Raw genomic sequence first — 27,663 nt, forward strand, 5'->3', positions numbered from 1 at the left:
CTAAACTTACACAATTTATATAACTAATGTAGAGTTTACGTATTATGCAATGAAAAGGCAAACTCTACTGATGCCAATAAATTAAAAAACATAATGAAAATTACACTGTCCCAGTATAATGACTGACTCATTAGAACATCAATTCTTTTTAGTATTTATATGAACTACTACTACTGACTAGTAACTGGACCCTTTAGCAGGATCACTGGCACCTAAACTTACACAATTTACATAACTTTTGCAAAAACGTAATATCCGTATCAAGCAATGACAGCAGAGAACAGTGTAACAGGGGCAAGTATGGGGGTGGGGTTTAGACTTTGGGGGAATTCCACTGACCCCCAACAAACTGACTTATTAGGACATTAATTAATTGAACTATTTACTTATTATAGAGTAACATCAGCTATTCAGATTTATACTGAGTAGTATGAACTATCACATAAACTTTCTGCATTGTAATGACTAGTATTTGGGCCCCTTGGCTGGCTTACTGGGCCCCTAAACTATGGGTATATAAACATATATTACAACTACATATCAGTCCCATAGGGCCCTCTCTAGTCCCTGGGTCCCAGCAGTTGCAGTTAATTTGTTTTATAGTTACACCTCTGCTTTTCAGTAAATTGATTGGTGAGTTTGCATCATAGTAGCTGTGGTTGAAAAAAAAAACACACACATCAAGTTCAACCTTTTGTTCTGACAAAACCTATAGAACTGCTTGTTGCTCATTTGTACAGCGCACACAAAGGGTGTGGATAGATAAAAATGTTGGTACCGCGCCCTTGTGTTCATGGGGGCCACAAGGGACCAAAGTTTCTGATGGCTGTGACTGGCTGAGCTGTGCTTGACAGGGCCCATATAAAGTACATGCCAGTCGCACTATAAAGCATGAGGGGCGCAGCAGAATTGTTTGGTGCACAGCAATTCCAAGGGAAGAACTTAGCTGGAACCAGTTCGACCATTCCTTCCTAACAGACAAAAAGGACGACAAGTAGCTTTGAGTTTATTATATACCTCACGATAACAACGCGCTTTATAAAACCGAGCCGTATCCACTGGCAATCATATCTAGACAATATTTCGGAAGTGACTGTACTACAATGTTAGTCACAGCTATTAAACATGGGAGTAGCCCCGCAGAATAACACTATGCGGGCGACGTACAGATTACTGAGTTAAGTCGCCCGTCCCTGCGGACTTCTATGGCAGACTTTTTGTATCATATGACCCAGAATGTGACAAACACATCACGTGAGGCGAGTCTCATGCTTCCCGACTGGCCTTATTGCCGGTGTGAGAGACTGGCTGACGTCACGCGGGTCATATGACCAAAAGCAGTAGCACTAGCAGCAATAGCAGCCACCGCCGCCGCCTCGGAGTTGTGCAGCCTTTTGGGTTCCGGGAGTTGAAAGATCACGAGGGCTGAGGCGGTGGTATCGCTCCTACCTCACAGCCGGATTGTGGCACCATGCTCGCCCTCATCAACAAACTTCTGGACTGGTTCAAGTCGCTGTTTTGGAAGGAAGAAATGGAGCTAACACTGGTGGGACTGCAGTACTCTGGGAAGACTACCTTCGTCAACGTCATAGCGGTAAATGCCCGTTCTAGGCTGAAGTCCAGACCCCTAAACATAAGCTTTTGTGCCTGTGCAGCCGGCCAGTTGTGGGGCCCTTTTCTCTGTTCATTTTGGGCCTGTGTCAGGAATAGGCAACCTGCCGCACTCCCCTAGTGTTTCACTACAACTCTAGCAACGAGAACCTTTCGACGAGTTGTAGTCCAACCATAGGATAGGAGTGCCTCACACTTTGTATGTCAGGCCTGGGCCATAGCAGTGTATTCCAACCACAGGCTTGTCTTCCAAATATTCCGAGGCCTTAGAGATTTTTGGCACTGTTTAAAAGCTCTTTATGGCAATTGGGTTCTACAAAGTTGACGTATATAGTTTTATATGTGCTGGAATTTTTGCATTTCATATGTTGTCCCTGAGCCAAGTTTTAAAACCTTTGAGGAAATACTATTTAAAATCAAATAAAATGTTTTACAGTCTGGTCAGTTCACAGAAGACATGATTCCAACAGTTGGATTCAATATGCGAAAAGTAACCAAAGGAAATGTTACCATCAAGGTAAGTGTTTCTTTTGCATCTTAGCAGTTACACATTTTTACAGATTGTGCACCTTCTTGTTTATTAATGGGTTAGTTTATCTTTAAAAGAACTTGTACTATAATGTTGACCGTGATATTCTGAGACTATTCACATCAGACACTATCTCCACTGGCATATCTGCACTAGAGGAAACACAGATCCACTTCCTTCTGTAGTAAGATTAGTTTGCATGGACAAATATGGCGTTGGCCTGTTTTTCTTCACAGAAATGCAAAAAGTATGGATCTTCCCTCAGTGTAGATATGCTTGCCGAGAAAATGTCTGCTGTGACATGGTCCATAGTATAATTTTTTTACTTTTTGTGTGTTTTTGAATTATGTAACCTTTCTTCATTTTGGAGTAGCTGCAGCTAACTGGTCGCTTGGGTCCAATTTACCCTAGCATCCAGGCAGTGGTTTAAATGATACGCTGGAAGATGTATAGAGGGAAGCCAGAATAGAAAGATAAGTAACAAAATGTAACAATAGAACTGTAGCCTTTGAGCAAAAGCAAAAAAAAAAAAAGCAAAAGCTTTTCTGGCTGTTGGGTTCAGTAACTCCCCTTTCCCCAGCGACCGATACAGCATTTTAAATTGTAAACATACTAAAAGGTAAACGGGAAGTTCACCCTGAGTTAACTTTCAGTATGTTATCAAATTATATATTCTTAGCAACTTTTTATTTTTGTTATAGCATTTGGATTATTTTCCTCCTGCATCTTTCCAGCTTTCAGTTACTTGTCTTTCTCTTCAGACCCTTTCCTCTTCATCTTCCAGTCTGTCGTTAAAGTAACTGCCAGTTAACTGCAATCAGATAGTTGCTAAACCATAAGCTATGTAACTGGGAAAAAAATAACCTAAAACTATTTTGTATTTAGTCACGTGACTGCTCATTGTTATGTGCGGAGTATGTCACATAGTATTGGGTGTGCCTGGTGCAAACAGCAGGCTTAAAAAGTTAATAACTAGACTTGGAGTAAGCTTAATGAGCTTTTTGAGCAGTTTACTCTGCCAGCTCATCAATGTATAATTAATTTTTAATTTCATTAATTTTGTGCCATATCTTCTTTAAAGGGTATGCAATCTTCATACAGCCACACACTGCTTCCTCTGTATGTGAAATGTGTTTGTTTCCTGTTGTGAAACCTATAAAGCAGTAGAATATTCCTATTCTTTTGTACATGTATGTTAAAACTTTAATGCAAACATGAAAGTACAGGTATAGGACTCATTATCCAGAATGCTCGGGACCAAGAGTATTCTGGATAAGGGATCTTTCTGAAATTTGGATCTCCATACCTTAAGGGCAGTGACAGATGGGGAGATTAGTTGCCGGGCGACTAATCTCCCTGAAATGCCATCCCACCAGCTAGAATGTAAATCGCCGGTGGGATGGCATACGGGGCCCGGCGATTTGCCGAAATCGGTGAAGTAGCCTTGAGAGGAAACTTCGCCACGTATGCCATTCCACCGGCGATTTACATTCTAGCTGGTGGGATGGTATTTTGGGGAGATTAGTTGCCCGCGACAAGTGAGATTTGTCGCACGGCGACTAATCTCCCTATCTGTCACAGCCCTAAGTCTAAAACTAAAAAACTAAAAAAAATCAATAAAACATTAATTAAACCCAATAGAATTGTTTTGCATCCAAAAAGGATTACTTATTTCTTAGTTGGGATCAATTACGATGTACTGTTTTATTACTACAGAGAAAAAGCAAATCAGTTTTAAAATTCTGAACCATTTGATTGATTAAAATTGAGTCCATGCGAGACGGGCTTTCTGGATAACGGATCCCATACCTGTATATATACCTTTTAGGCTCCTTTCCTTTATTTTAAGCCAAATGACTTGTGTTAAGTATTCAATATTTTTTGGGGGGAGGTCAAAGAATTTACCCTCCCCCAAATGTTGAATTAAACATGTCAAATTGTGGCTTGAAATAAAGGCCAAGATCTAATTCTTGAGAAAGAAGTGTAGATTTTTTTTTCGTTATGGTAGGAGCTTTCTGAATAAAGGGTCTGTAAATGATACATCCTATATAGTTAGCTATATATCATTATTTTATGTGTACTAGAGGATGCAGATCAGATGGAGGCTATCAATCCCACTTCTCTGCTCTGCATTCTAAGGGGGCAGGTACAGGGGAAGGGCTCAGTCTCAGTGGGGTTTGGTTGATGCAGTTGGGAAGGGGGTGTCTCTGTGGGGGGCAAGCATATTTTCAAACATGGCAGGAGCAATTTCCTGCAGAAACTTCAGCTCCTAGTATGCATTCTCTTCCAGCTTTATTAAAATCTGTAACAGAGCACTGTTATAATTCGTACATTAGTGAGTATCCTTTTCTAGTTTTACTAAACCTGTAACAGTGCACCTGGTGATGCATCTAAAATGTGAATCAATTAATCTATCTATTTTTAACAGAAAGGGTTTGTTGACATAGCTTAAAAAGTTTGTTAAAAAGTGAAATGAAACAAATCCACTCTTAAAACCTGTATTAAAAAAAAAAAAGGTAATCCATATAAAAATATAAGGCAACTGAAAGTCATTAGTTGTAGTATGCAATTTAAAAATAAATCTTTACTAAAGGATGTTGTGGTAGTTGGAACCAGGGAGTATATTTTTTCGGTTAAGCCTTAAATTTTTATTTTATTTTTTATAGAACTGCTTAGTTAAAATTGTAGTAAATTTAACCTTGATAAGTTGAATGGGGCTTTTTCATGCTCTGGCACTTAAAGGAGCAGTATACCACCTGTTCAACATGAGTTAACTGAATAGGGCCGTGCTGAACATACTTTTTACTTATTTTAATCAAGGCATGGGGTGGGGCATCATAAGCAATGCATCTGTGTGTGCTTATGACATAAAACTATACAAGACAATTATTTCTATCCAGGATGTGGCATGCATGCAGGAGGAACTGGACAAACTAGAAGACTGGGCAGCTAAGTGGCAGTTGAAATTTATTGTTGATGAATGTAAGGTTAATTTGAGATACAAATAGGATGCATAAAGTACCTTTTAGCACAAAACGTGTAAGGCTTTTTATGGACATGTAAACTTTAATAAGATCGTTTTTTACTTTTAAACTGATTGAGTACCAGCTAATCTTTTTATACACAGTATGCACTTGTAAATAATGGCAAATGAACTATGATTTCAGATCCTAACTATAATATACCGTGAGGGACAAATGTAGTGACACCCAAAATACATTGATTACAGTAAGAGGCAGTGAGAACTTTAGCCCCTCTGTTGTTGTAGTGGCCTCTTCTGCAAGAGACCAGGGAAGCTCTAAGGGCTTCATTATTTTATTTTAGTTCAGTTTATAATCTAGGTACTGGGGTACCTAAATGTCAGTCTAATAGTGCTGGGCTACATATGTACATCGTCTCCAAGAGAGACTACATCAGTGGACAAGGCCTTGTTGCCATAAGTATTTAAGGACTACTACCTTTTCTTATGGTTCCTGTTTTCCTCTTTTTGCTTGCATCCTGAAAGTTTCTTCTGCAGGCCTTCTTGACTAATAGTTGTGTTGTGGATCCCTCTTCCTTTTCTTTTTCTACTGGTGATTTCAGTAAAGCATCAGTTAATCTTGCTAGCATCTAGGAGCTGCCCTTTCATCACAACTGGTGGTTCAGGATCTAGTGCAAAAATATGCAGAAGCCAGCATGGTCTAGAGCCCTTATGCATTCAATAACTTTTCTCCAAAACGTATAAAAACTGTGTAATTTTTGTAAGGAGTGCTGGACAGGCTCACAGTGGTCTCTTAGATAGCTGACCCTTCTGCCAAGAATCCTAGGTTAATCATGGCACCTTGAGGGACAGCCAAGGCTCAGTTTAATGACATTGTCTTGCTGCTTTCTCTCAATTTGGACGAGGAAGCTGAAGAATAGTGCTTGTTGTATACCTTGAATGTTTAGGGTTCAAATTCAGAGTGCAGTTCCTTCTAAGAATTCTTCCGATGGGGACAACGATTGCCAAGATAGTATCAAAATTCTTATCCAGTGTCAAAAAAAGCTAAAATAGGTAACCCTCCTGTGTTCAGATTATCCAAGAAATAGCTTTGACAGATGCAGCAACAGACTGCCAGATTTAAGAGGTGGAATCTGAGGTTAATGATGCAGGTTCTAAAACCAGTTGCATGTCTTGCAAGTGCAGAGGGATGCATACCTCCACATTCTCATTTAGTTAGGGCATCCTCATCTTTTCTGTTACACAAGTTGTGTCATTATCTTTTGGTCTCACAACTGCCCCAAGTGTGTTGACAAGTAAGTAATGGCAGTAGATGCTGCACATCTTTGCACTCAAGGTATTTTTATAACACCATGCAGACAAACCCCTAATAAAAGGAATGTCTTAGGAATAGTTACATAAGGTTGAAAAAAGTCCATCAAGTTCAACCCAACCAAGTAAACCCAGCACGCACAACCTATACTTACCAATCTACACACTCGCATACATAAACTATATATACAACCACTAATACTAACTGTAGATATTAGTACCACAAGAGCCTTGGATATTCTGCTGTTCAAAAACTTATCCAGGCCTCTCTTAAAGGCATTAACAGAATCTGCCATTACCACATCTCTAGGAAGGGCATTCCACAACTGCCCTCACTGTGAAAAACCACCTACGCTGCTTCAAATGGAAGCTCCGTTCCTCTAATCTAAAGGGGTGACATCTGGTGCGTTGATCGTCAACATCGATCTTGTCAACATTGAACCTCATTTTCCAGTTTGCTGCCCAGTTTTCCAATTTTGTCAAATCGCTCTGCAAAGCGGCAGCATCCTGCATGGAACTTATAGTTTTGCACAATTTAGTGTCATCAGCAAAAATAGAAACAGGACTCTCTATGCCCACCTCCAGGTCATTAATAAACAAGTTAAAAAGCAAAGGACCAAGGACTGACCCCTGCGGTACTCCACTAACCACACTGGTCCAATTAGAAAATGTTCCATTTACCACCACTCTTTGTAATCTATCCTTCAGCCAGTTCTCTATCCAATTACAAATATTATGTTCTAGGCCAATATTCCTCAATTTGATCATTAACCTTCTGTGAGGTACTGTATCAAATGCTTTAGCAAAGGAATGCATCAAAAAAAATTGCCATGTCTCTGTTGTGCCAACTAGGATGGAGTCTGAACCTTAAAAAGTCCTTTCTGATTTCAAGTCAGTGGATGGAGCTCATCTGCATAATTTTGGGCACAAAACAATTATTTTTACAAAGGACCGTTGGGCTTATGGTTTCATCAATGGCATCTGTCTCATATGCACAGTTTCACCTCTTGAGCACAAGAATTCCTTATATGTTTGCTGCACCAAGGCCACCTTCAACAAGGGAGGTGCTTATCATTATAAGGGCAAAGACACATAAAAATCTGCGCAGCCCCTGCTACTGCAGATTACATTTTCAAACAGTACAGATCATCTGCAATTGAAATGATATGTCAAAATGGTCCATTAACCTGTCTTGCATACTCCAATGGTCATGTAGTAGGGTTGAAATATGTGCTTTACTCTGCATTTCATAACCCCTTTACCCCTTTGTATGTATTGATTTTTTTTTTTTCTGCAAAAATCTGTTTTTACATTTTTCGAACTGTAGATTAAAGGAGGATAATTGTATGACTACAGTCATTGCTTGATTGCAGATATGTAAAGGCAGAGAGAATGCATTGTCTCTTCTGTACACTGAATAGGCCAATGTTGTTTTTCGTTACTCTTTCAGGTTTGGGACATTGGAGGCCAGCCAAGATTTCGTAGCATGTGGGAACGTTACTGTAGAGGTGTTAATGCAGTTGTGTAAGTATATAAACAAGCATTTTATGCCATCTTCCTTTTTACCGGTTTTTACACCCTAGTGTACTAACCTTTTAAGTCACCTACACCGTTTTTGCAGGCATTAACCATGGAGATTGGTAGAGGTGTAGGAATTGGACAACATCCGTAAAGGAGCTAGGGGGCATCGAGATTGGGAAAGTTGTTCGAGGTTGCATTCTTGAGAATGTAATCTCTTAATATGTGCAGCAAGCAGTCCAGAAAATATGGCCAACAGTAATCTTTGTGTTTGTTTTTAGTTTTTGGAAGAATTTAATTTGGCTAAAGTAGCATTGCTGCTGTCAGGCATTTAAACAGCAAGAAAACAAACAACAAAAGATTATATTATATAATATCATTTTTTTCTGTGTTAAACCATCCTTTAAAAAAAAAAAAAAAATCCCACCAGGTCTTTGTGTTCAGTAGAATTTAAGATAGCACAGGAAGTATACCCAGAAGCCATACCAGAACATATCTTTCAAACTAAAAATATTATGTTGTCTAGGAATGGTGGATTTTCTAAAAATGTAGACCGAAGAACCAATTTTTCATAAATTATCCCATGATTTTTGTAGATTCCAAAAATGGAAATGGTTCTTGCATTTCAGTGTTCTCGTAGACTTTTTTCATCTCAGTTTGAAATATTCACCCCTTAAGTAAAGATAATGGATAAATGCTTTGAAAATATGGTTATTTCTTGGTGCAACTGGCCCTTTAAAAACATACTATATAAGATTTCCTAGTTCAATCAGTCTAGCTGAATATTTATTTTTAGAAAAAAATAATGAATGTACAGCCTAACTGTATTTTCAAAAAAGTATAATATATGTGTGTGTATATACATTGGTACTTGAAAGTTTGTAAACCCATATGGATTTTCAATAATAAAATATTAAAACTAGATACTGAGTAACAAATAAGCAAACAAGTCAAAAACTTAATGCTTGTGTGTTTATTGAGGAAAATTATTTGTTACATATTTATGTTTGGCAGAAGTATGTGACCCTTTATGTCAAATACTGGTGTGCAGCAGTAACTGCTACTAAATGTTTTGGGGAACTGTTAATCAGTCCTGCACATTTTAGCCCAGTTGTTCTTCAGAACAGCTTCAACTTTGGGATGTTGGTGGGCTTCCTTGCATTTACTGCTTGCTTTTGGTCCTTCTCGACATTTCTATAGGATTAAGGTCAGGACTTTCACTCATTAGTCAAAACGTTGCTTTAATAATTCTTTGGTAGACCCACATATAGATTAAGAGGCGTTGTGCTACATGACCCACTTTAATGCAGAATTGCTTGTACAATTGAGAATTCACAGTTCCATTAATGATGGCAAGTTGTCCCAAACTATGACTCTGCTGACAATTTTATGCTGGAATGTAGCATTTGCATTTTGCTAAACAACACTTTTCATTCAGCCAGAATGTTCTATGGATGGGTAAGATCACAAATAGAACAGTCTTCTAGTAGCCTTCTGACTTTTCGTTGCTCTCTAGCATTGTTGAATTTCAGTGTCCATGAACCCACCATCAGGAAAAAAACTGAGCAATACTGGTGAGTGTGGCAAGGTTACAAGGAAAAACAGTTTGCTAAATATTTTTACTGACAGTAGGCTCATGAACACTGAAATTCAACAATGCTAGAGATGCCCTTAGTTCCTTAGATGTTAGTTTGGGGTTCTTTGAGATCTCACCAACAAAAATCACACCTTCTGTGATTTTTGTTGTTGGTGGACCACTCTTGGGGAGCTTGAAATAGTGTCGAATTGCCTCTATTTGTACATGATCTGCCTGACGGTGACACTGGTGAAATCCAAACTTATTAGATATAGTTTTGTAACCTTTTCCAGTATCTATAGCATCAGTGGCCCTGGTTCTTTGTTGTTTTGTTCTTTTACATGTGACAAAATTCCCTCGCTATTTGTCTCTAATGCTGCCTAATGTGCTTGTAAAGAGTAATAATGTCCCCTTACCTGCAACTTTTTTTCAAGGGAAAACAACCCAGACATCAACAGTCTTTCCTTATAGTTTAATTGTTTCATTCCTTTAAAGTGGACCTGTCACACAGACATAAAAAGCTGTATAATAAAAGTACTTTTTAAATTAAACAAGAAACCCAAATTCATTTCTATATTAATACATCCAAACCCATTATAAAGGCATTTAAAAATCCCAGCTGTCAATCATATATTGCCTGCACCGCCTCTATGCCTTAGGCATAGAGGTGGGGCAGACAAGTACAGGTATAGGACCCATTATCCAGAATGCTCGGGACCAAGGGCATTCTGGATAAGGGATCTTTCCGTAATTTGGATCTTCACACCTTAAGTCTACTAAAAAATCAATAAAACATTAATTAAACCCAATAGGAATCTTTTGCATCCAATAAGGATTATTTATATCTTAGTTGGGATCAATTACAAGGTACTGTTTTATTTCTACATAGAAAAAGGAAATCAGTTTTAAAATTCTGAATTATTTGATTAAAATGGAGTCTATGGGAGACGGGCTTTCCGTAATTCGGAGCTTTCTGGATAACGGCTTTCCGGATAAGGGGTCCGATACCTGTACTATAAGTTTCAGCTGTCACTTCCCCCCTCCCTCCTATCCATCTAATTTTGTAGCCAATGCATGGGCCTGGGCATCTGGTCCCCCATTCTGGCACATACACAAGATTTTGGGGTGATACAAAGCTTGCCTTAGTAACAGTGTCCACAAAATGGCACCTGCCTATTTGCTGTGATTGTGTAATTCCAGGACTGAAGGAGAACAAGATTTATATTACTTATATAGTGTAAGTAAAGTTTATATTGCTTAACAAACACAATAGAAGGGAATTTTTAATTATTTCTTAGGGTGACAGGTCCCCTTTAACTAGTTTAATTGCATGTCTCCGCACTCTGAAGCTCTTTAAAATTCTTCTTAGGGCATTTACACACAGGGAGATTAGTCGCCCAGGTTTAAATCTTGGCTACTCTGAGCAACTAATCTCCCCAAAATGCCTTCCCACCAACAATTAAGTGAATAACCAGTGAGAAGATAAACAACACTTAAATGCAGGCAGGGATTTCTAAAGAGGCAAAATTAAGTTTTCATCCCTCAAGTTAATGGCCTTTTTTCCAAGCCAGTTACAGTGGGAAGCAACTAACTAAATTGATGCCAAACCCTCCAATTTAAATATCAGTGGACTTCTGAAAAGTTTTGGCAGTGGCAGTGATGATTTGAGCTGTCAACAGTGGTAAGTGTGGGAAAAGGATATAGCAGGGAAAAGCCTTTATGATAGTGCACAAAATGTATTTTTGTGTAATTCTATTGCAAACCTTTTTAACCATGCATCAAAATAAAAATGATACTTCTAGAATTATTTTGCTTATTAGCAAAGTATTTGGTGTTTAGTAAGAGATTTTATTAAATAAATTTAATATTCCATCTATAGGTATATGGTTGATGCAGCAGACTTGGATAAAGTGGAAGCATCTAAATATGAACTGCACAACTTACTAGACAAACCACAGTTGCATGGAATCCCTGTAAGTTTTAAGGCTATTTTAATTGTGGTTTTTATGGTCATCTCTTTTTATCCTTTTTTTTTTAATTATATTTTTGTAGCTTATGTTTCACTGAACAATTTACTTTTAGTAATATAATACTTGATAGGAATTTCCAGCAAGCTGAACATGTCACTAGCTATTGTACTTGTATTTTCTACTTCTATTGAGCCTTTCATTTTATCCACAGCAATATCCCAGGATTGTGTCTAATTTTTTGCATTGGCTATGTCTCTCATCATTGCTTATCGACTTACTGGATACGCATACAGTTGAGCGAATCTGTCCTGTTTCACCAAATAATTTGTAAAAAGTAATGAAGTTGAAGGCTTGTGAGACAAATTGGATGACTTAAGTTGCTTGTTGTCATTGTAGCCTGTATCTTAAAATACCATAAATATGGCATATTGGGGTTGGCTCATTACATGTAACTTCTAGCTCAATCATAGGTTCTCTGTATATTCTTGTAAATATGCAATCAGAAGAGTAATTTATTGTTGTATGCGTTAAATAATTATTTTGCCATCTTTCATACATTGAGTGAACTGTGGAGACTTCTGTAGTAAGGCTACTGATTGAAATGCATTGTACCACTACTTCTGGTCAGGTGGTTCAACACCTTTGGACATGTACTGAACTGTGCAGTCTGGATGATCCAACTATTTGCATGATCTATAACTACCCAGTTAGAAACTTAGATGTTGTTCCTTATTGTTGTGTATTTTGTGTTAAAAAGGAAAAACGAGAGATCTAATACCAGAAGCTCCATAATGTTTCCCTTGCACAGGGAGCAGGCCAGAGGGAACTGAAGCCTTGACAAATGCCCAAAGCAAAACAACAGAAAAGTCACAAGTTCAGTAGATCATATGATTACTAAGTGCCATTACTACAAATTCCAGTCCGTGGCATGTGTTCCTATTCCTAAAGTTTCCAGGCTCTAATAAGTGTTGCATGACAAGTTTTGCTTGAATTTCTTCCACCACAGCAGTAATGGTAAAATACACAGAATATCAATCATCTGTTTATTGAATTAATTCCACACAGGACAATTACAGAAATCCATTAAACAGGGTATTTACAAAGGTTTATACATTTTTTAATGCCAGTTTCAAAATACAGCACTGCTTTATACTGCTCTTGCCTTGGTGTAACCCATTCATGAAGAAGAGTTTTTGGTGTGAAATTAAAAATATGGCAGAACAAGGTGATTTTACCATGTTTTCACAGTTTGTATTTTAACAGATTTTAACGGGTATGCTCTTGTTTTAAATATTATAACACTATATACTCAAGTAATCGGAGGAGGTAGATATAAAACGAGTGAGTTTTTTGGAGGAGGTGTCGTCTTTCTAGCCAGGCCTGATTCCCTAACCTCACTAATGCTTTGAATAGAAGGAATTCCCACAAACAATTTTCTAACATGTAGTGGAAATGCTTCCCAGAAGAGTAGAGACTGTTATAACAGCAAAGGGAAAGCCAACTTGATATTAATACCCCTAGTTTTGGGCTGAGATGTTTTTAGGCAGGTGTTCAAATGCTTTTGGCCATATAATGAAAGCTTTTAAAAATTTCAGAAATGTTAGTAATACAATGAACATAACTATGCTGAGGAGGTAAGGATTTGTTATGCTCTTTTGTATGTTCTTACAGCAGTTGCTTTTGCAATAGTTAGTGGTTTTGAGGTGACAGTAACTTTGAAAACATACAAAGGGATCATTTTAAAATGCTAACAAATTACCACACCAGTTACTTTGTGTATTATACAGTACTACAAAAAAGTAAGTGTTCATGAATCAAAGTGATTTTTATTTTCATTTTTCTTTTTTTACACTGGTCAACTGAAATAGAAGCAGATCTCTGCTTCATGCTTTGGGACTGCTTCTCTGCAGCAAGCCCTGGCTTGTGAGGGTAGAGCAGGGGTCCCCAGCCTTTTATTCCTGTGAGCCACATTTAAATGGAAAAAGTGTTGGGGAGCAACACTAGCATGAAAAAGGTTCCTAGGTGTGCCAATAAGAGGTATAATTTATTACTTAATAGCCCCTATATGGACTGGCAGCCTACAGAAGTCTCTGTTTGGCATTATACTTGGTTTTTATGCATTCAAAACTTGCCTCCAAGCCAGAAATTCAAAAATGAGCACCTGCTTTGAGGGCATGGGGAGCAACATCCAAGGGGTTGGTGAGTAACATGTTGCTCACGAGCCAATGGTTGGGGAACACTGGGGTAGAGTGTAGAAGGAATGCAGAAAAACAGAGTGAAATCCTGGAGGAAACCCTGATGCAGCCTGCAAGAAACCTAAGCCTTGCAAAAAAATGTCTTCCAGCAAGACAATGAACCCAAGCATACAGCCAAAACTGCACGAAAGTGGCATAAAACCAGTAATGTCCTAGAATGGCCAAGACAAAGTTGCGATCTCCATCCAACAGAGAATATGTGCCTGCACTTTAAAGAGGATGTTTGGTCACAATTCACATGGAACCTGGCAGAGCATGAGCAGTTTTGCAAAGTCAAATCCAGTATCTAAATGTGCAAAGCTGATAGAGACCTATCCACATAGACTCAAGGCTGAAATTACTGCCAAAAGTGCATTTAAAGTACCGACTTAAAGTGTATACTAATGCAATGATCAACCACTGCACATTTGGCTAACAAATGATGTGTAGAAATAAATGTATTAAAAGCTTGTTAGGCTTTTTTGTAGCAAAACTTACCTTTTTATCTAAAATTTATGTCTACATATTTTTAGCGAAAAGTACCTGGACACAAAATAAAAGGCAGAATATGTTTTCAACATAAATTCTATTTATTTTGCTCATACTGATGTCTATATAGGTGCAGAGTTTCTTGAGAATCCCTTGCTTGTTTGTGGCAACGGTTTGGTAAAGTCCTTTTTCTGTTACAAGTGCATTAGAGGGGATTATAGACAAATAGGGGATGTTTTTTGTTTTCCCATAAAAATAAGCACACCAGAGGCCACCCGTTTAGAGTAATGGAACTTTCATTTCAGCATAGGTGTTTTTTTTTTTTGTTTGTTTGTTTGTTTACGATGAGGTTGGGGAATGCCCTTCCTAGTGATGTTGTGATGGCAGATTCTGTTAATGCCTTTAAGGGCTGTGACACATGGGGAGATTAGTCGCGCCGTGACAAATCTCCGTTGTTGAGGATCTCCCCGCAATGCCATCCCACCAGACGAGAGGTGACTTCGGCAAAACCAGTGGGATGGCATTGTGGGGAGATTAGTCGCCCGCGACAATGGAGATTTGTCGTGGCGTGACTAATCTTCCCATGTGTCACGCCCCTAAGAGGGGCCTGGATGAGTTCTTAAAACAAACATAATACCCAAGGATACTAAAATTTACAGTTCGTATTGATGTTGGTATATATGGTTTATGTATGTGAGTGTATAGATAGGTCAGTATAGGTTTGTGTGTGTGCTGTGTTTTCTTGGAAGGGTTGGACTTCATTGGACTTGTGGACTCTATACAGACCCAACCCACAATATTCTAACATTTAGTTGAAAGCCTTTCCAGAAGAGTAGAGGTTGTTATAGGATCAACTTTGCATTCTTAAACCAAGGATATTATTATGATGTTGGAGAGACAGGTGTCCTGTCTCCTTTCATATAGCATATATATTGTAAGCTATATGCTATATATCATGTGTTAGACTAAATGCAAGAAAATGAAAGCCATTTTTCTACTTCCTTTCCTGAGTAAAGTACAACTTTGTTATGAGATTGTTGCATTGGACTGATAAATATTGATTTACATTTCCCTGCCTTTATCATACCATAAAGGCTCATTGTTTACCATAAATTGGCATGTGCTTAGTTCCCTGATATCTTGCTTTCCACATAACATTACATATATGTTGCTTAAGAGATATCAAAGTCTACAACAGTATCTCTTTTTCTGATAACTAAAGCATACAGCTGTGTGTATGACAACTCTTGATAAATGGAGTTCCAGGCCTTTTAACCTATCTGTGTGTCCATTATATATGCTGCCTTACAGTAGAGTGTAAAGGTGGCTATACACGGCCTTATAAAAATTACTGACTAACTTATTCTGGCCAAGTTGGTAGCTTATTGGCCCATGCATTGGACTTGTCAAACTGAGATCTGGTTGATTTTTGTAGGAGAGGATCAGCCAGCTAGGTGGGAATATTGCCAAACCAGTGGAACTAAAGGTGTAATAGTGTAAAGGCATACACAGGCTGATAAAAGCTGCCGACTGTGCTGCCCCCCCCCCCCTTTTTTTAAAAAAAAAACAAAAAAAACATTGTTATTATAAGTAATTGGCTGTGCCAGCTGCAGTAGCTGCCTTCCTGGGAGTCAAGACATTGTTTCTTTAAGCTAAGGGACATCACCAAAAAGGTTCAGATTGAACCCAACAATTGTTAAGGCCAGCCCTGTTGAGGAATATGCCCCACTGAATGCATTTTTAGTGATGAGCGAATCTGTCCCGTTTCACTTTACTGAAAATTTTGTGCAACTTCTAAAATATTCTCAAAACGCAACCTTTTTGATGCAACCGTGACTTTTTTTTTTTTACTCGTCAGTGACTTTTTGGATGCTGCAAAAAAATTGTTGATGGAGAAATGCAGAATTTCAATGCGAATCCATGCCTGGTGAAGAAATTTGCTCATCGCTAGTGTTTTTGAGCTGTAGGCTAATGTCATGTGTAGTGATTTCTTTGTTGAGCATTTTCAACCAGTGGTAACCATTAGCCTTTAAACATTAGCCTTCGCAATAATGGCCATGCTCTGCTCATATAATACCTTGTATTTGAGGCCATTCCCCGTTTAAAAATGTTTGTATATGTGTAATTGTGCAATGGAGGGCATGTGTGACTCGTGTTTACATTAGTTTTCATGGTTACCAAAATATTTTTGGCCAAGTGTAATATTTTTCTTGTATGTTAGGTTTTAGTACTTGGAAACAAGAGAGATCTTCCGAACGCATTGGATGAAAAACAGCTCATTGAAAAACTGTGAGTATACTGGTGTCATGTATGTTAGAGGTATTGCGTTTGCTAGAAGTTTTCAAATCTATTTAGAAAAGTCAGTACATAAAAACATATCCACAAACAATTTTTGGCAGCATAACTTTTTTTTTTTAATATCAGTATTATATTCTGTAGATAAGATTTATGTTTTAGAAAATGATCCCTGGATATTCTGGGGATTATTTATTATGGAGATGAAGTGTGCAAAGCAGGCAATGTTGTTAACTTATTTTCCCTTGTTACTATACTTGCATGTGGCACAGTCAGTCTACACGTGGCTCTGCATCTGCTGCTTCCCTGTCCCAGAAATTAATTACATTCTTATGTGGCAAAGGGGTGGTAGTGTTATTGGCACATCTGTCCCATCACTTGATGCACAAACTATTTAGAAATGTCTGTGACCCCTCCCGCAGCTCACATTGACTTTAATGGTAAATGAACATAAGGGAGATTTTTTTTAACCTGTAATCATTCACTAAACTCTTACATCTGCAATTCCACATGGTCCTCATTGAAGTCAGTTCAGGACTTAACGATTGCATTCTTTTTGAGTCTCAAAGTAGTCAGCCAGATCAGCAGTTTAACTTAATGGATATGGACAGAAGGCAAGCGTGGGCCTGACAGAAGATGCAAGGGGAGACCCGTACCTTTCTGATTATGTCGCCAATAGAGAGTTTTTGACATCTGCACAGGAGGCTTTTCCGTTAGTGGGAAGCATTAATGGGATAAGTATTCGAGAGATAGTATGAAAGCCAGAAAATACTGAATATTGGTCGTGTGTGTGTATACGTTGGGGTTTTTTGTTTTTTTTTACATACATATCGTAAGTGCATTAACTTTTAGGTTGGAGCTTGAAATTTTACATCTACTTGTTGGTGAAGCACCTTAATCCCTCTTACACTGTAAGCCTTTGAGGTTAATTTCTAGTTAGCTGTGTGTCAGCCATAAACAAAGTCTGCCAATTAGCACTTTCATGTGTGAGCTCTCAAAATAAATGAGCCAATTTACACAGTGACCAAACTGTAGGTACATCAATCACAAAAACTGCAAAATCATTTGTCAGTAGAAACAGTCAGACAGAAAATCATGACTGCATACTTTCAACAGACCAGCTGGAGGAGCAGTGGTTGCAAGTCAAAATCCACTGAACAGAATATTTGATAAATACCACAATACTGTGATCTCAAAAATAAACAAAGTTTGATCCAAACCTATGTAACCTTTCCCACCTTTCAGTGGGTTGTATCGTTATTTATAAAAGCAGTGTTTACTGTAATTATTGTATTTTTTTTTTTTTTTAATGTAATCTCACTTATATGTTTTTCTAGTAACCTTTCTGCTATTCAAGACCGTGAAATCTGTTGCTATTCAATTTCCTGTAAGGAAAAAGATAACATAGGTAAGTGTGCTGTAAAAGCAGATCAGTTACCCCAGCAAACACCTGGTATTTATAGGAGCATTACTCTTCAAATAATGAAAATGTCCTTTATGTACCCCCTTTTTTTTTTTTACATTGCACTGCAGGTTGCTTTTTCATTACTTTACTATTCTAGGCTCCTACATTTGCTTTCTCATACTCACGTAGTGTGTTGTCTCCTAAAATTCCCATAGCTCAGTTGAGACAGAGTGGCTTCCCTTAACCCAACTCGACAAATAAAACTTTTTCCTCCTGCCATTTTATATCTGTACCTGTTTTACAGTAAGGGGCATATATAGGTAAAGGTCAGATTTCTATAAGTATCCAACACAGAATAACCTGAAACTACCTGAACCTAAAGCAGCATACCTCCTGAAGGCAGGTCAAACACGTTACCAAAAAAGTCTGTCTATGTCAGGTATCCCCAACTTTTTTTTACCCGTGAGCCACATTCAAAGATAAAAATAGTTGGGAAGCAACACAAGCATAAAATATGTTCCTGGGGGAGCCAAATAAATATTGTTATTGGCTATTTGGTAGCCCCAAATGGACTGGAACCCTACAGGATGTTCTATTTGTCTGTACATGGTTTCTATGCAACTAAAACTTGCCTACAAGCCAAGAATTCAAAAATAAGCACCTGCTTTAAGGCCTCTGTGAGCAATATCCAGGGGGTTAGAGAGCAACATGTTGCTCACGAGCCACTGGGTGGGGACCACTGGTCTATGGGATCAGTTTCCCCCGGATTAGAACCGCTCACACACTCAAAAAATTAGGGATTTCCCACCTGCAACCCTACCAGTTTGCTGCTATTGCTCTGGTACTGGACTGTGCAGGACTCCAAAAAACAATTGAAGAGGCTTCATGAACACCAGGTTGAAGTTAAAGGAGTTGTTCACCTTTAAATTAACTTTTAGTATGATGTAGAAAGTGCTATTCTGAGGCAATTTTTTTTAATTTCTGGATTTTGAGTTATTTTGCAGCTTTCCAGTTTGCGATTTCAGCAATCTGGTTGCCAGGGCCCAAATTACCCTAGCAGCCATGCATCGATTTGAATGAAAGACTGGAATACAAATAGACAAGGGCCTGAATAGAAAGATTAGTAATAAAAAGTTACAATAAATTTGGAGCCTTATTGACCCTCATTTGAAAGCTGGAAATATTCAGAAGAACATGGCAAATAATTCAAAAACTATAAAAGAGAAAAAATAAAGACCAGTGGAAAAGTTGCTTAGAATTAGCCATTCTATGACAAACTAAAAGTTAAAGGTGAACCACCCCTTTAAACTCTTCCAAGACCTTGAAGTCATGACATATACTTATTTAAGGCCATGCATTAAAATGCTTTGGAACACAATGCAAACCTGCTCAATTTAGCTGACTGTGTTGCTCACATAGATCTTGGCAGCTGGAGTGCAGAAAATGATCAAAAAGTTTCTTTAAATGCTGCCAGTATCTACATTTGATATTGACTCAAATTGTGCATGTTTGCCTTTCAATGTTTTAACTTCTGTTTCTTTATTGTTTCAGACATAACATTGCAGTGGCTTATTCAGCATTCCAAGTCAAGACATTACTAAGAATGCACTGTTGAATCTTCTTTCCCAGTCTCATTCGATTCTGCCTATCATATGCTGGCAGTTAAGGGAATGAAGAAAGTCACTACCCGGATTCATATTTTTGTTGATGCCATTTATGCAAACTGCCAGTTTTGATTTCCCTTTTTTTTTCATTTGGAAATCATAGGTTGGTGGTACATCTTTTAAAACTGTATTTCAAGACCTTTATATTGCATCCCAAAGTAAAGATCATATGAGGTTCCCCTAAATGGTTATCCCTCTGTGAAAAGGTCTTGTGCGGTACAGACTGTTTTTCTCTCATTACAGAAAGCCACCTAATTTCTTTTGAGTGGATTATAATAATATATCATTTTCCCTGTACAAACAGATTGAAAGCAGTATACTCTAGTCTGCTCCCCATTTACTATATACCAAATCTACTTTTTAAAATCCTGTTAAAAACATATTGAGGTATAAAAATAATGTTTAGCTGAATTATTCCATAAAAACTTGAACGTGTACATATTTTGTCTTCTATATTTTTAGTTCATTTTCTGTAAATATAAGAACAAGCTGTCCATATATTTTGCATCGAATGTATTCCTTACATAATGTTGTTGGTTTTCCGAAGGTATTATCTTAATGTATCAATATATTTGCAGTCATTTTTTCTTTTAATTAACTTTACAATTGGTAAGCAGATTATGGGAACTTCCATCTCATTCAGGTTTTTTTTTGGTCATTCTCACTTAATTTAATCTTTTAAGATGCTTTTTAAGTAAAGTGTGAAATCTATAATTTTTGACCCATGGCACTTTATGGTAAGCCTTTAATTTCTCTAGTATAAAAATATTTGTCAGATAATTTTTTTTTTAATTTCCTAAAGTACACATATAATCCATTATCCTACTACAGAGATGGGGGAAGTCTTTAGTGTAAAGAACAGCTAGTAGGTTCCATAAAACAGACAACTGAAAAGGTTTAGCCATGCTGTTTTATCAAATTTGAAAAGCACTTAAAATGGTTCTGTATGCTATACAAAATTACACTGAGGTTATAGTAAAACTCTCAAGTATTTTGGACTGCCTTAAAAAAAAAAAAAACACAACGGGAATAAATCTTAAAAAGGTCACATTAGTAACTTCTTACATGGGATACATGGTTCCTCCAAGTGAGAGGAAATGGACAGTCTGACCCCCTTCCCTTTAGGCACGCAGAAACATTCAAATCCTCCGCTTTCATGTTGAAAGTGGGGGATTCTTGGACTTTAAAGGGGTCTAAACTCCCAATTTTACCGCTCCATTTTAAAGTGGGTTAAGATATTAACAGTTTTGTACTACTAGGCAGGTTTCAGCTCAACAGCTCTCTGTGAAGGCCCAGAGTGTCAGCCATCCTGTCTGTGCACTTCCTGTTTATAGTTAACACTTGGGTTGCTGAATTCCAATTGAGCCAGAAGCTTGATATTTGCAGTATAAAAATGCTGATATCTCAGAAATGTTAAATATATTATCAATTACATCTGTTCTTTTTTTGGGTTTGGATCCCCTTTAAATCTCTCTGCTCACTGTGCCGAAAGTGTTAGGATTTTACATCTCAGAATCCAACACTTCAACAATGAAAAGATGAGAGAGAGGTTGACTCTTTTTTTTGTTTAGATAAATGCTTACTCACGCCTGCTCAAAATCTTTTACCACTGTTATGAAAGCACTTTACAGCCCATTACTATGCATTTTATATGGAAGTAGAAATTGTGCTTATTTACGCTAGTATACTTCTTAAATAGGGCTTTTTTTTACCTGTTGATGTTGCTGGCGGTGTGAGTTCTGCATAAAGGCTTTGTCTAGCAACAACTACTAATTACTGTTAGCACACGCCAAACCTTTATTCTCCGTTTATAAATTATGAAGTATATCTGAAGGATAATTGCCACATGGCTGAAGACTTTGCTTTTGCAGTTATTAATAAATTAAACATTGCCCTGAAGTCACAACTGTTACTGTTTGGATTTTGTCATTGTTCCCAAGCAGCCATATTCTGCTTTTTGAGGAGATCACTGATGACCGTAACTGGTTTCCTTGTTCTTTTAGAGTGGTCAAAGCCCTCATCCCCTTCATTTTGCTTTTTTTCTCTTTTCTGTAACCGCATCATATGAGGTGATGCTACAGAGAGTTAAAGTGGTTAACCGTATAGAATGGCAAAATTACACATTTTATTGAACAGCATGACATTATTCATCATTGCCCTGGTCATAATTAATGCATTATTTTTAATGAAATCTGTACGATAAAAAATGGCCTTATTGTGTGATACATGATCTATTGGGAACGTATTCCACTTAACATTGTAAGCTTTACAAATATATAAAATGTTGTTTTTTCTATGCATAAGTCTATGTAAAAACATTGCAATAAAACAGAAAAGAACATGGTTTTTATTTTCTGTTCAATACAGAATAGGGAAATTGATTAATGGGGGCAAAATAGGAGCATGAAACAACAAGTGCGGAAGGTGTATATGGGAATATGGTAGCAGGGAAAAGAGAAAGTAATAGTGAAAAGGTGAGGGCACAGGGAGATGTAATAAATATTAAAAACATTAGGGAAAGTGGAGATAGGGATGAAGGTGGAATCAGGTATTTTTTTGAAAAAAAAAAAAAAATATATATAGCATAAAAAAAATACTCCAACCTTTATTGTGGAGTGCACATACAGACCAAACTTTTTCCACTGATGAAGAGCGTGTGAAGCGCAAATCGTTTTGTGTGCATTTCCTTTTCTTCTTTTGTGCTCACTTTATAGATCTAGTCCATACAAAAGTCTTTCTGCTTTTAACCATGAACCCATCTCTCTTTCCAATTATCATCATGTTACATTTTGTCTTACTCTTCTACCCTATCTACTCCTTCACCTACTGCTTAAATTCAGAATGTGTTTTATTGACCTCCCAGTCCTAGGCCTTTCCAGGTCCAGTCTCTCCTTACTGAAGTATTCATCCTATCCTGATAATCTGGTTAGTAACTATAACAACATTCAGTGGCGTAACTAGATGTTACTGGGCCCTACAGCAAATTCCGTTTTGGGTCCCTTTAGTTGACCTATGCTATCAAAATATATTGAAATTGCTCTATAATTAGGACCTTATTGGGCAGCGTCTGCTTTCTCTGTAGTTATGACCCTGACAACATTATCTCCTCTACTACTAACTTATATTCAAACTTGCAGTCTCCGCTTACTTGCATGCTCAAAACCTATGCCCCTAAATGAGCTCACAAACAAGGTTCTTGCACTCTTACGTCAGTTACCTATGATTTACTCAGGACTGTACCAACTTCCTGAGAAAAGTTTGTTCTGTCCACAAGTAGTTCCTGTAACTACCTCCAAAGTCTCCTCTCATCCCCACACCTTGTTAACCTAATGAGCAGGAGCAGGAGCTCCACATGGCAAAGCCATGCTCAGATGTTGGCTGAAAAAGGAATAATTAATTTCATAGATATGAGCTGGATGCATTATTAAAAAAGCCTGTCAGCAATGGTAACCATTAATATTTTACTAGAGCAATAAGAAAGATAATTAGAAAGATTTATAAAACATTTAAAGCAGGCAACAAGTGTAAATTAACTGAGTTCAATCAGCAGGTTTTATTTATAATCTATAATTTGCAGGCCACACATGAATCTAACAAATGCTCTTAAATACGATGAGTCCAAGGCATGTAAATCAATATCTATTGTTTGTCTGATACAAACCTATAATGTATTGGTGCAACATATGTTAGACTTTTCATCTAAAATTCATTATAGTAAAAATCATTCCATTTGTCCCAACATACAGTAAATTCTCAGTAACAAGGAAGCCAACACAGAAAAAGGATGCTTGATATAATAATCATTCTTAGGGTGCAACAAGTGAGCAGCCTAGTTAGATGTTCCTGTGTGCTTGAGAAATTCAATGCAGATTAAAAAAAGCCTAGGGCTTGCAGTCACTTCCAGTCCATAGCTTCAGGTAACAATACTTGGTAAGTAACTACAGAACTTTATAAATTATATCCTAACTGCAGCTACCAAGTAAATTGCCAATGAAGCTACATAAGCTGCAGCCCTCTAACATGCTGTTGAAATACAATGCACTAATTACTAGTATTCTGGATATTCTGGTACATCTTGGAGTAAGCTGAGGGATAGCAGTTGAGTGGCACTGACTCGCTGCAGACCAGTCCATGTCCTTGGGCTCAGTGTTAGTGACTCCCAGTTGGATGCTCAGAATGCAGTTAAAGGTAAGCGAGAAAAGGACCTATTAGTGCAACAAAGGGGCCTCTGCTTTGAAGGTCATGTTCCAGAACACTCAGTGGCCTTCAGTAGTTCAACAACAGCTGGGGGGCTGCGGCCTGGACCTCATCCCTAGGGGCATCCCCATGTTAGCTGTATCCCCACAGCCTATCGGTTACAGTGCATGTTCTCTGAAGTGACAGCAACTGGGACATGAGTAGCCGGCCAAGCAATGTGCAGCCCATCAGCCTTCTACTGTGTCATCCGTCCAGAAATCGCGCACTGCAGCAGTGTGTATGGGAGAAGGAGGCAAAGGTGGGGATCCCTGTGCTTATGTGTAGCGCACCCGCAACAGCACCCTGGACAGCACATCCTGGTAGAAACTAAGGAACACCCAGCCAGGCAAATACATCAGGGTTACGAGTCCCATGAAATTCAGCGGGTAATAGGAATAGTCCCAGGAGCAGGCATTGCATGAGCGCAGCCCCAAGCCCCACACGAACTCCCATGTGTAGACGAAGGCGATATAGACCGGCAGCCGCTGCCAGGCCGCCCACCCCCTGCTGAAGCCCAGGTAGAGATAGAGCTTTTCCACCACTAGGCTGCAGCTGCCGTACATGAGAAAGGACCACAGAGACGTGTGGCCGCTCAGAGCGTTCTCCGGTCTCTCCAGGGCATTGAATATGGATGTGAAAAAGACCTCGTCCAAAAATCCGTGCATTCCAAAGAAGATGAAGCGCAGAACAAGCGGCAGCCCGGGATGGAGTGGGGAGCCGTCGGTCCTAGCGCTGCGCTTGTCCTGCCCCGGTTCCCCACCCTGGCAGTAAGTGAGCCGCAAGAAGCGCCGGAGGAACACCTGGGAGTGATAGACTGCCAGCCCGTACTGAAGTGCCAGCTCCAGGGCACTGAGCGGCCGCTCATGGAGCAGAGTCTTGCGGAGCAGAATGTGTAGGCCGGCGGCCACAGACGGGTAGAAGACAAAGTGGAAAGCCAGGGAGCTGTGCGGGAAGCTCTTCCTTTGCAGGTAGATCTTCTCTAGTGCCAAGTGGGCAAGGGCATGCAGCAGGCAGCGGGACGGGGAGGAGAAGCCCAGCAGCTTGTAATCCTGGCTGTGAGGGAAGAGCCGGGCGCAGGAGCTTAGCACATCCAGGCTCAGGCCGTGCATGCCATAGAAATACAGTCTCATCCATGTGGGCAGGGGCTGGACAGCAGTCAGGGTGGCTGCAGGTAGCGGAGCCTTTGGCCGAGCTCTCACCACTTGCCGTCTCCATGCGCCCTGGCTCCTGCCCATGGTCGTCCGCGGGAGCGAATGGCACTATATTAATGGCAGTATATTAGCGCCTGTCCCTGTCAGAGCTGCATGGTACAACCTGTGTGCAATAGGGTAGTACAATCCGCTCTCGCTGAGCGCTCCTCCTTATGTGCGCCGGATTTGTCTGTGCGATTCAGTAACACCCCACCCCGTCACCTCATGCAGTCAAACCACGAGCGCTAGTGCCTTAGAGCCGCGACCCTCCTGCAGCCCAAAAAGCTGCTCGGGCTGCCAAACAGGAAAGAAGCAGATGTGGAGGTACACTTTACTAGGGGGCAATTTTCTCTGTCCTAATTACCAAACGCATTGTTGCACAGTTATTCCTACCGGCCAGTGCTTGCTGCTCAGTGTAGGGAGATCTCAGTGTCTCTAAATACCAGTTTCCCTTTTGTATATCGCACTATAAGGAAGACTCAGGGCAAATAGACAGGCCAGACACCCCATAGAGACCATGGAAAGGCCTCAGCCCCTGTGTAGCACACTGAAATAGCAGGCCAGGTAAGTGTATTGTGCATCACTACCACCTGGCAGGGCAGGAGAGAAGCCACTGTTCCAGAAAGACTACTGAACACTGCAGCCTGTACTGTAAGTAAATGAACCTGCAGGTACCTTAGATCTTTACTAGTCCACCATGAAAGCAGGTAGTCCTGACAAACAGTTGTTTTATGTCTTTATGCAAAATGTCTCCTTTCTGAGATTTAGGGGTGCCATAAAGCAACTTTGGTGTGGGGCTCACTAACCTCTAGTTACAGTACAGGTAAACATGTAGAGAGGGTAAGATAGCTGCTGGTACTGTCACCCCAGGAACACTTGGGAATAAGTGTTTTCAGTCAATGTCTACTTGACAAATTTTAATCACAACAGGGAAACCTATGTACAGATTCACACTTCTGAATATCTGGATTCTATAAATTACTAGGCTGTATAAATGAATTACTAGGCTTCTTTTATTCTCCTAAGTATTTTATCTGAATTACCCCTCTTGATACAAAGGTATATCCTATATTACTAATGCAAGAATGCAAGCAGCCTTTCCCCCTATGACATTCATTTCAACACAGACTTTGACACTTCCAACACACACTTTTGCACACACATCCACGCTAATACTAGAAAGTGAAAGTGTCCCAAGTACTTGCATATAATAATGCTCAATTACAAACCAAATATATTGTACAAAATGCATTTTTATGGCTATAAATCACCATGAATTTTTTACCCATGATGCAGATACAGGCCTGTCCTAAATAAATATAAGCAGCCCTGTATTCATAAGTGTGTGTATGGGTTTGTAAAATGTTAGTGTTGCAATTCATGCTATCATTCTTTGTCTCAGGAAATGATCACACCTTTTCTTTAAATTCTATTAATGGAGCAAGAGAACAAGTCAAAAATAGACACTGCATCAGGCTGGAGTTCTAGTAGAATAGAAGATTTTGCCATGTTTATGATCACTTAAACATTATATAACATACCTTGTTACTGGCTCATTAAAAATACATTCAAATGTCCATTAGTGTGTTTTGTATTTATGCTGCCAATACACATATCAATAAAGATATTACTTAATGATCAAAGCCTTCATTTCTCAAGGACACACAGGACACAAGCTAAACTAGCAGTTTGCCTGTTTTAGTACCTGTTTAGTACCTGTTATTCTGAGCTGGTTCTCTTCTTCTTCAAAAAACACTCCAGCCCTGGGTACCATTTGCTGAGTGTTTTTAGGCTTGGTAAGAATATGCGCAGTACAACATTTTTTCTGAGATCTCTGTACTGTGATGCACTCTACTTTGCAGGGGACAACTGGAAGAATAAAAGAAAATGAAGTAATAGAACTCAAGCAGGAGTTGCTTTGAAGAAGAAGAGTGTCAGGGAGTGGTATGTAAGCCACTAGAATCATTGGGGGAGGGAGGTGCCTAACAACTCCCCCAGTGATTTTACCTTTCCTTCTGCTTAAAACTTTAAATAACACCAACATGCTCACAGTGTTTTACAGAATAAATACCTACTAGCTACGATTGACATACACTTTTTGGTTGTTATCAACATAAGATATTGTTTTTCTTTTTAATAACAAAAAATAAAGACATTGAAAACCACACATTGAAAACCAGGCAAATTTGGAAATAATTTTTTTAAAAAAAGAAAAACTTATTAGATTAAAATGGAGTCTATGGGAAATGGCCTTCTATAATTTGGAGCTTTCCGGGTAAAGGGCTTCCAGATAACGGAACCCATACCTGTATAACCACAGTTATGTGGGTAGGATGCCTGCCGAAAAAATTCGCTCAAGGTGTAAGGGAATGAGGTCATGTGGGCTTGTTATTCAATGCTGAGAACAAGTGATATACTAAAAGGAGGATTTAATCAATAAATGTCATTTATGGTGAGAAAACAAAAGGAGCTGACAACAGATTTTAAATAATTGTGGACTGTAAACAAAGTAGTCGGCCAGGAGAGGGGTGCAGATGCTAAAGGGAAATCTATTAATGGACTTTTCTAGGAGCCTTAAGGAATTTCTTCCCAGAATCCTGTTATGACATTTGCATACGTATGAGGCGGTCTTCTCAATCCCTTTAGCTTGTTCGT

The 27,663-nt window shown here is 38.8% G+C and overlaps 2 protein-coding genes across 3 annotated transcripts; one reads left to right on the forward strand and one right to left on the reverse strand.

The window, feature by feature from the left end:
* Nucleotides 1-1,275: 1,275 nt before the first annotated feature.
* Nucleotides 1,276-21,925, forward strand: arl10b (ADP-ribosylation factor-like 10B). Of its 2 annotated transcripts, NM_001016111.2 has the most exon segments (7): nucleotides 1,345-1,594; nucleotides 2,048-2,128; nucleotides 7,882-7,955; nucleotides 11,405-11,498; nucleotides 16,440-16,507; nucleotides 17,851-17,921; nucleotides 19,470-21,201. In NM_001016111.2, coding segments are annotated over 7 exon segments (561 nt in total). In that variant the 5' UTR covers nucleotides 1,345-1,471; the 3' UTR covers nucleotides 19,520-21,201.
* tmem229a (transmembrane protein 229A) lies at nucleotides 20,362-25,244 on the reverse strand. Its single transcript, XM_031898992.1, has one exon. The coding sequence runs from the start codon at nucleotides 25,051-25,053 to the stop codon at nucleotides 24,094-24,096; it is 960 nt and encodes a 319-aa protein (XP_031754852.1). The 5' UTR covers nucleotides 25,054-25,244; the 3' UTR covers nucleotides 20,362-24,093.
* Between the last annotated feature and the right edge of the window lie 2,419 nt (nucleotides 25,245-27,663).

The sequence above is a fragment of the Xenopus tropicalis genome, chromosome 3, assembly GCF_000004195.4.
Source record: "Xenopus tropicalis strain Nigerian chromosome 3, UCB_Xtro_10.0, whole genome shotgun sequence".
NCBI classification, from domain to species: Eukaryota; Metazoa; Chordata; class Amphibia; order Anura; family Pipidae; genus Xenopus; species Xenopus tropicalis.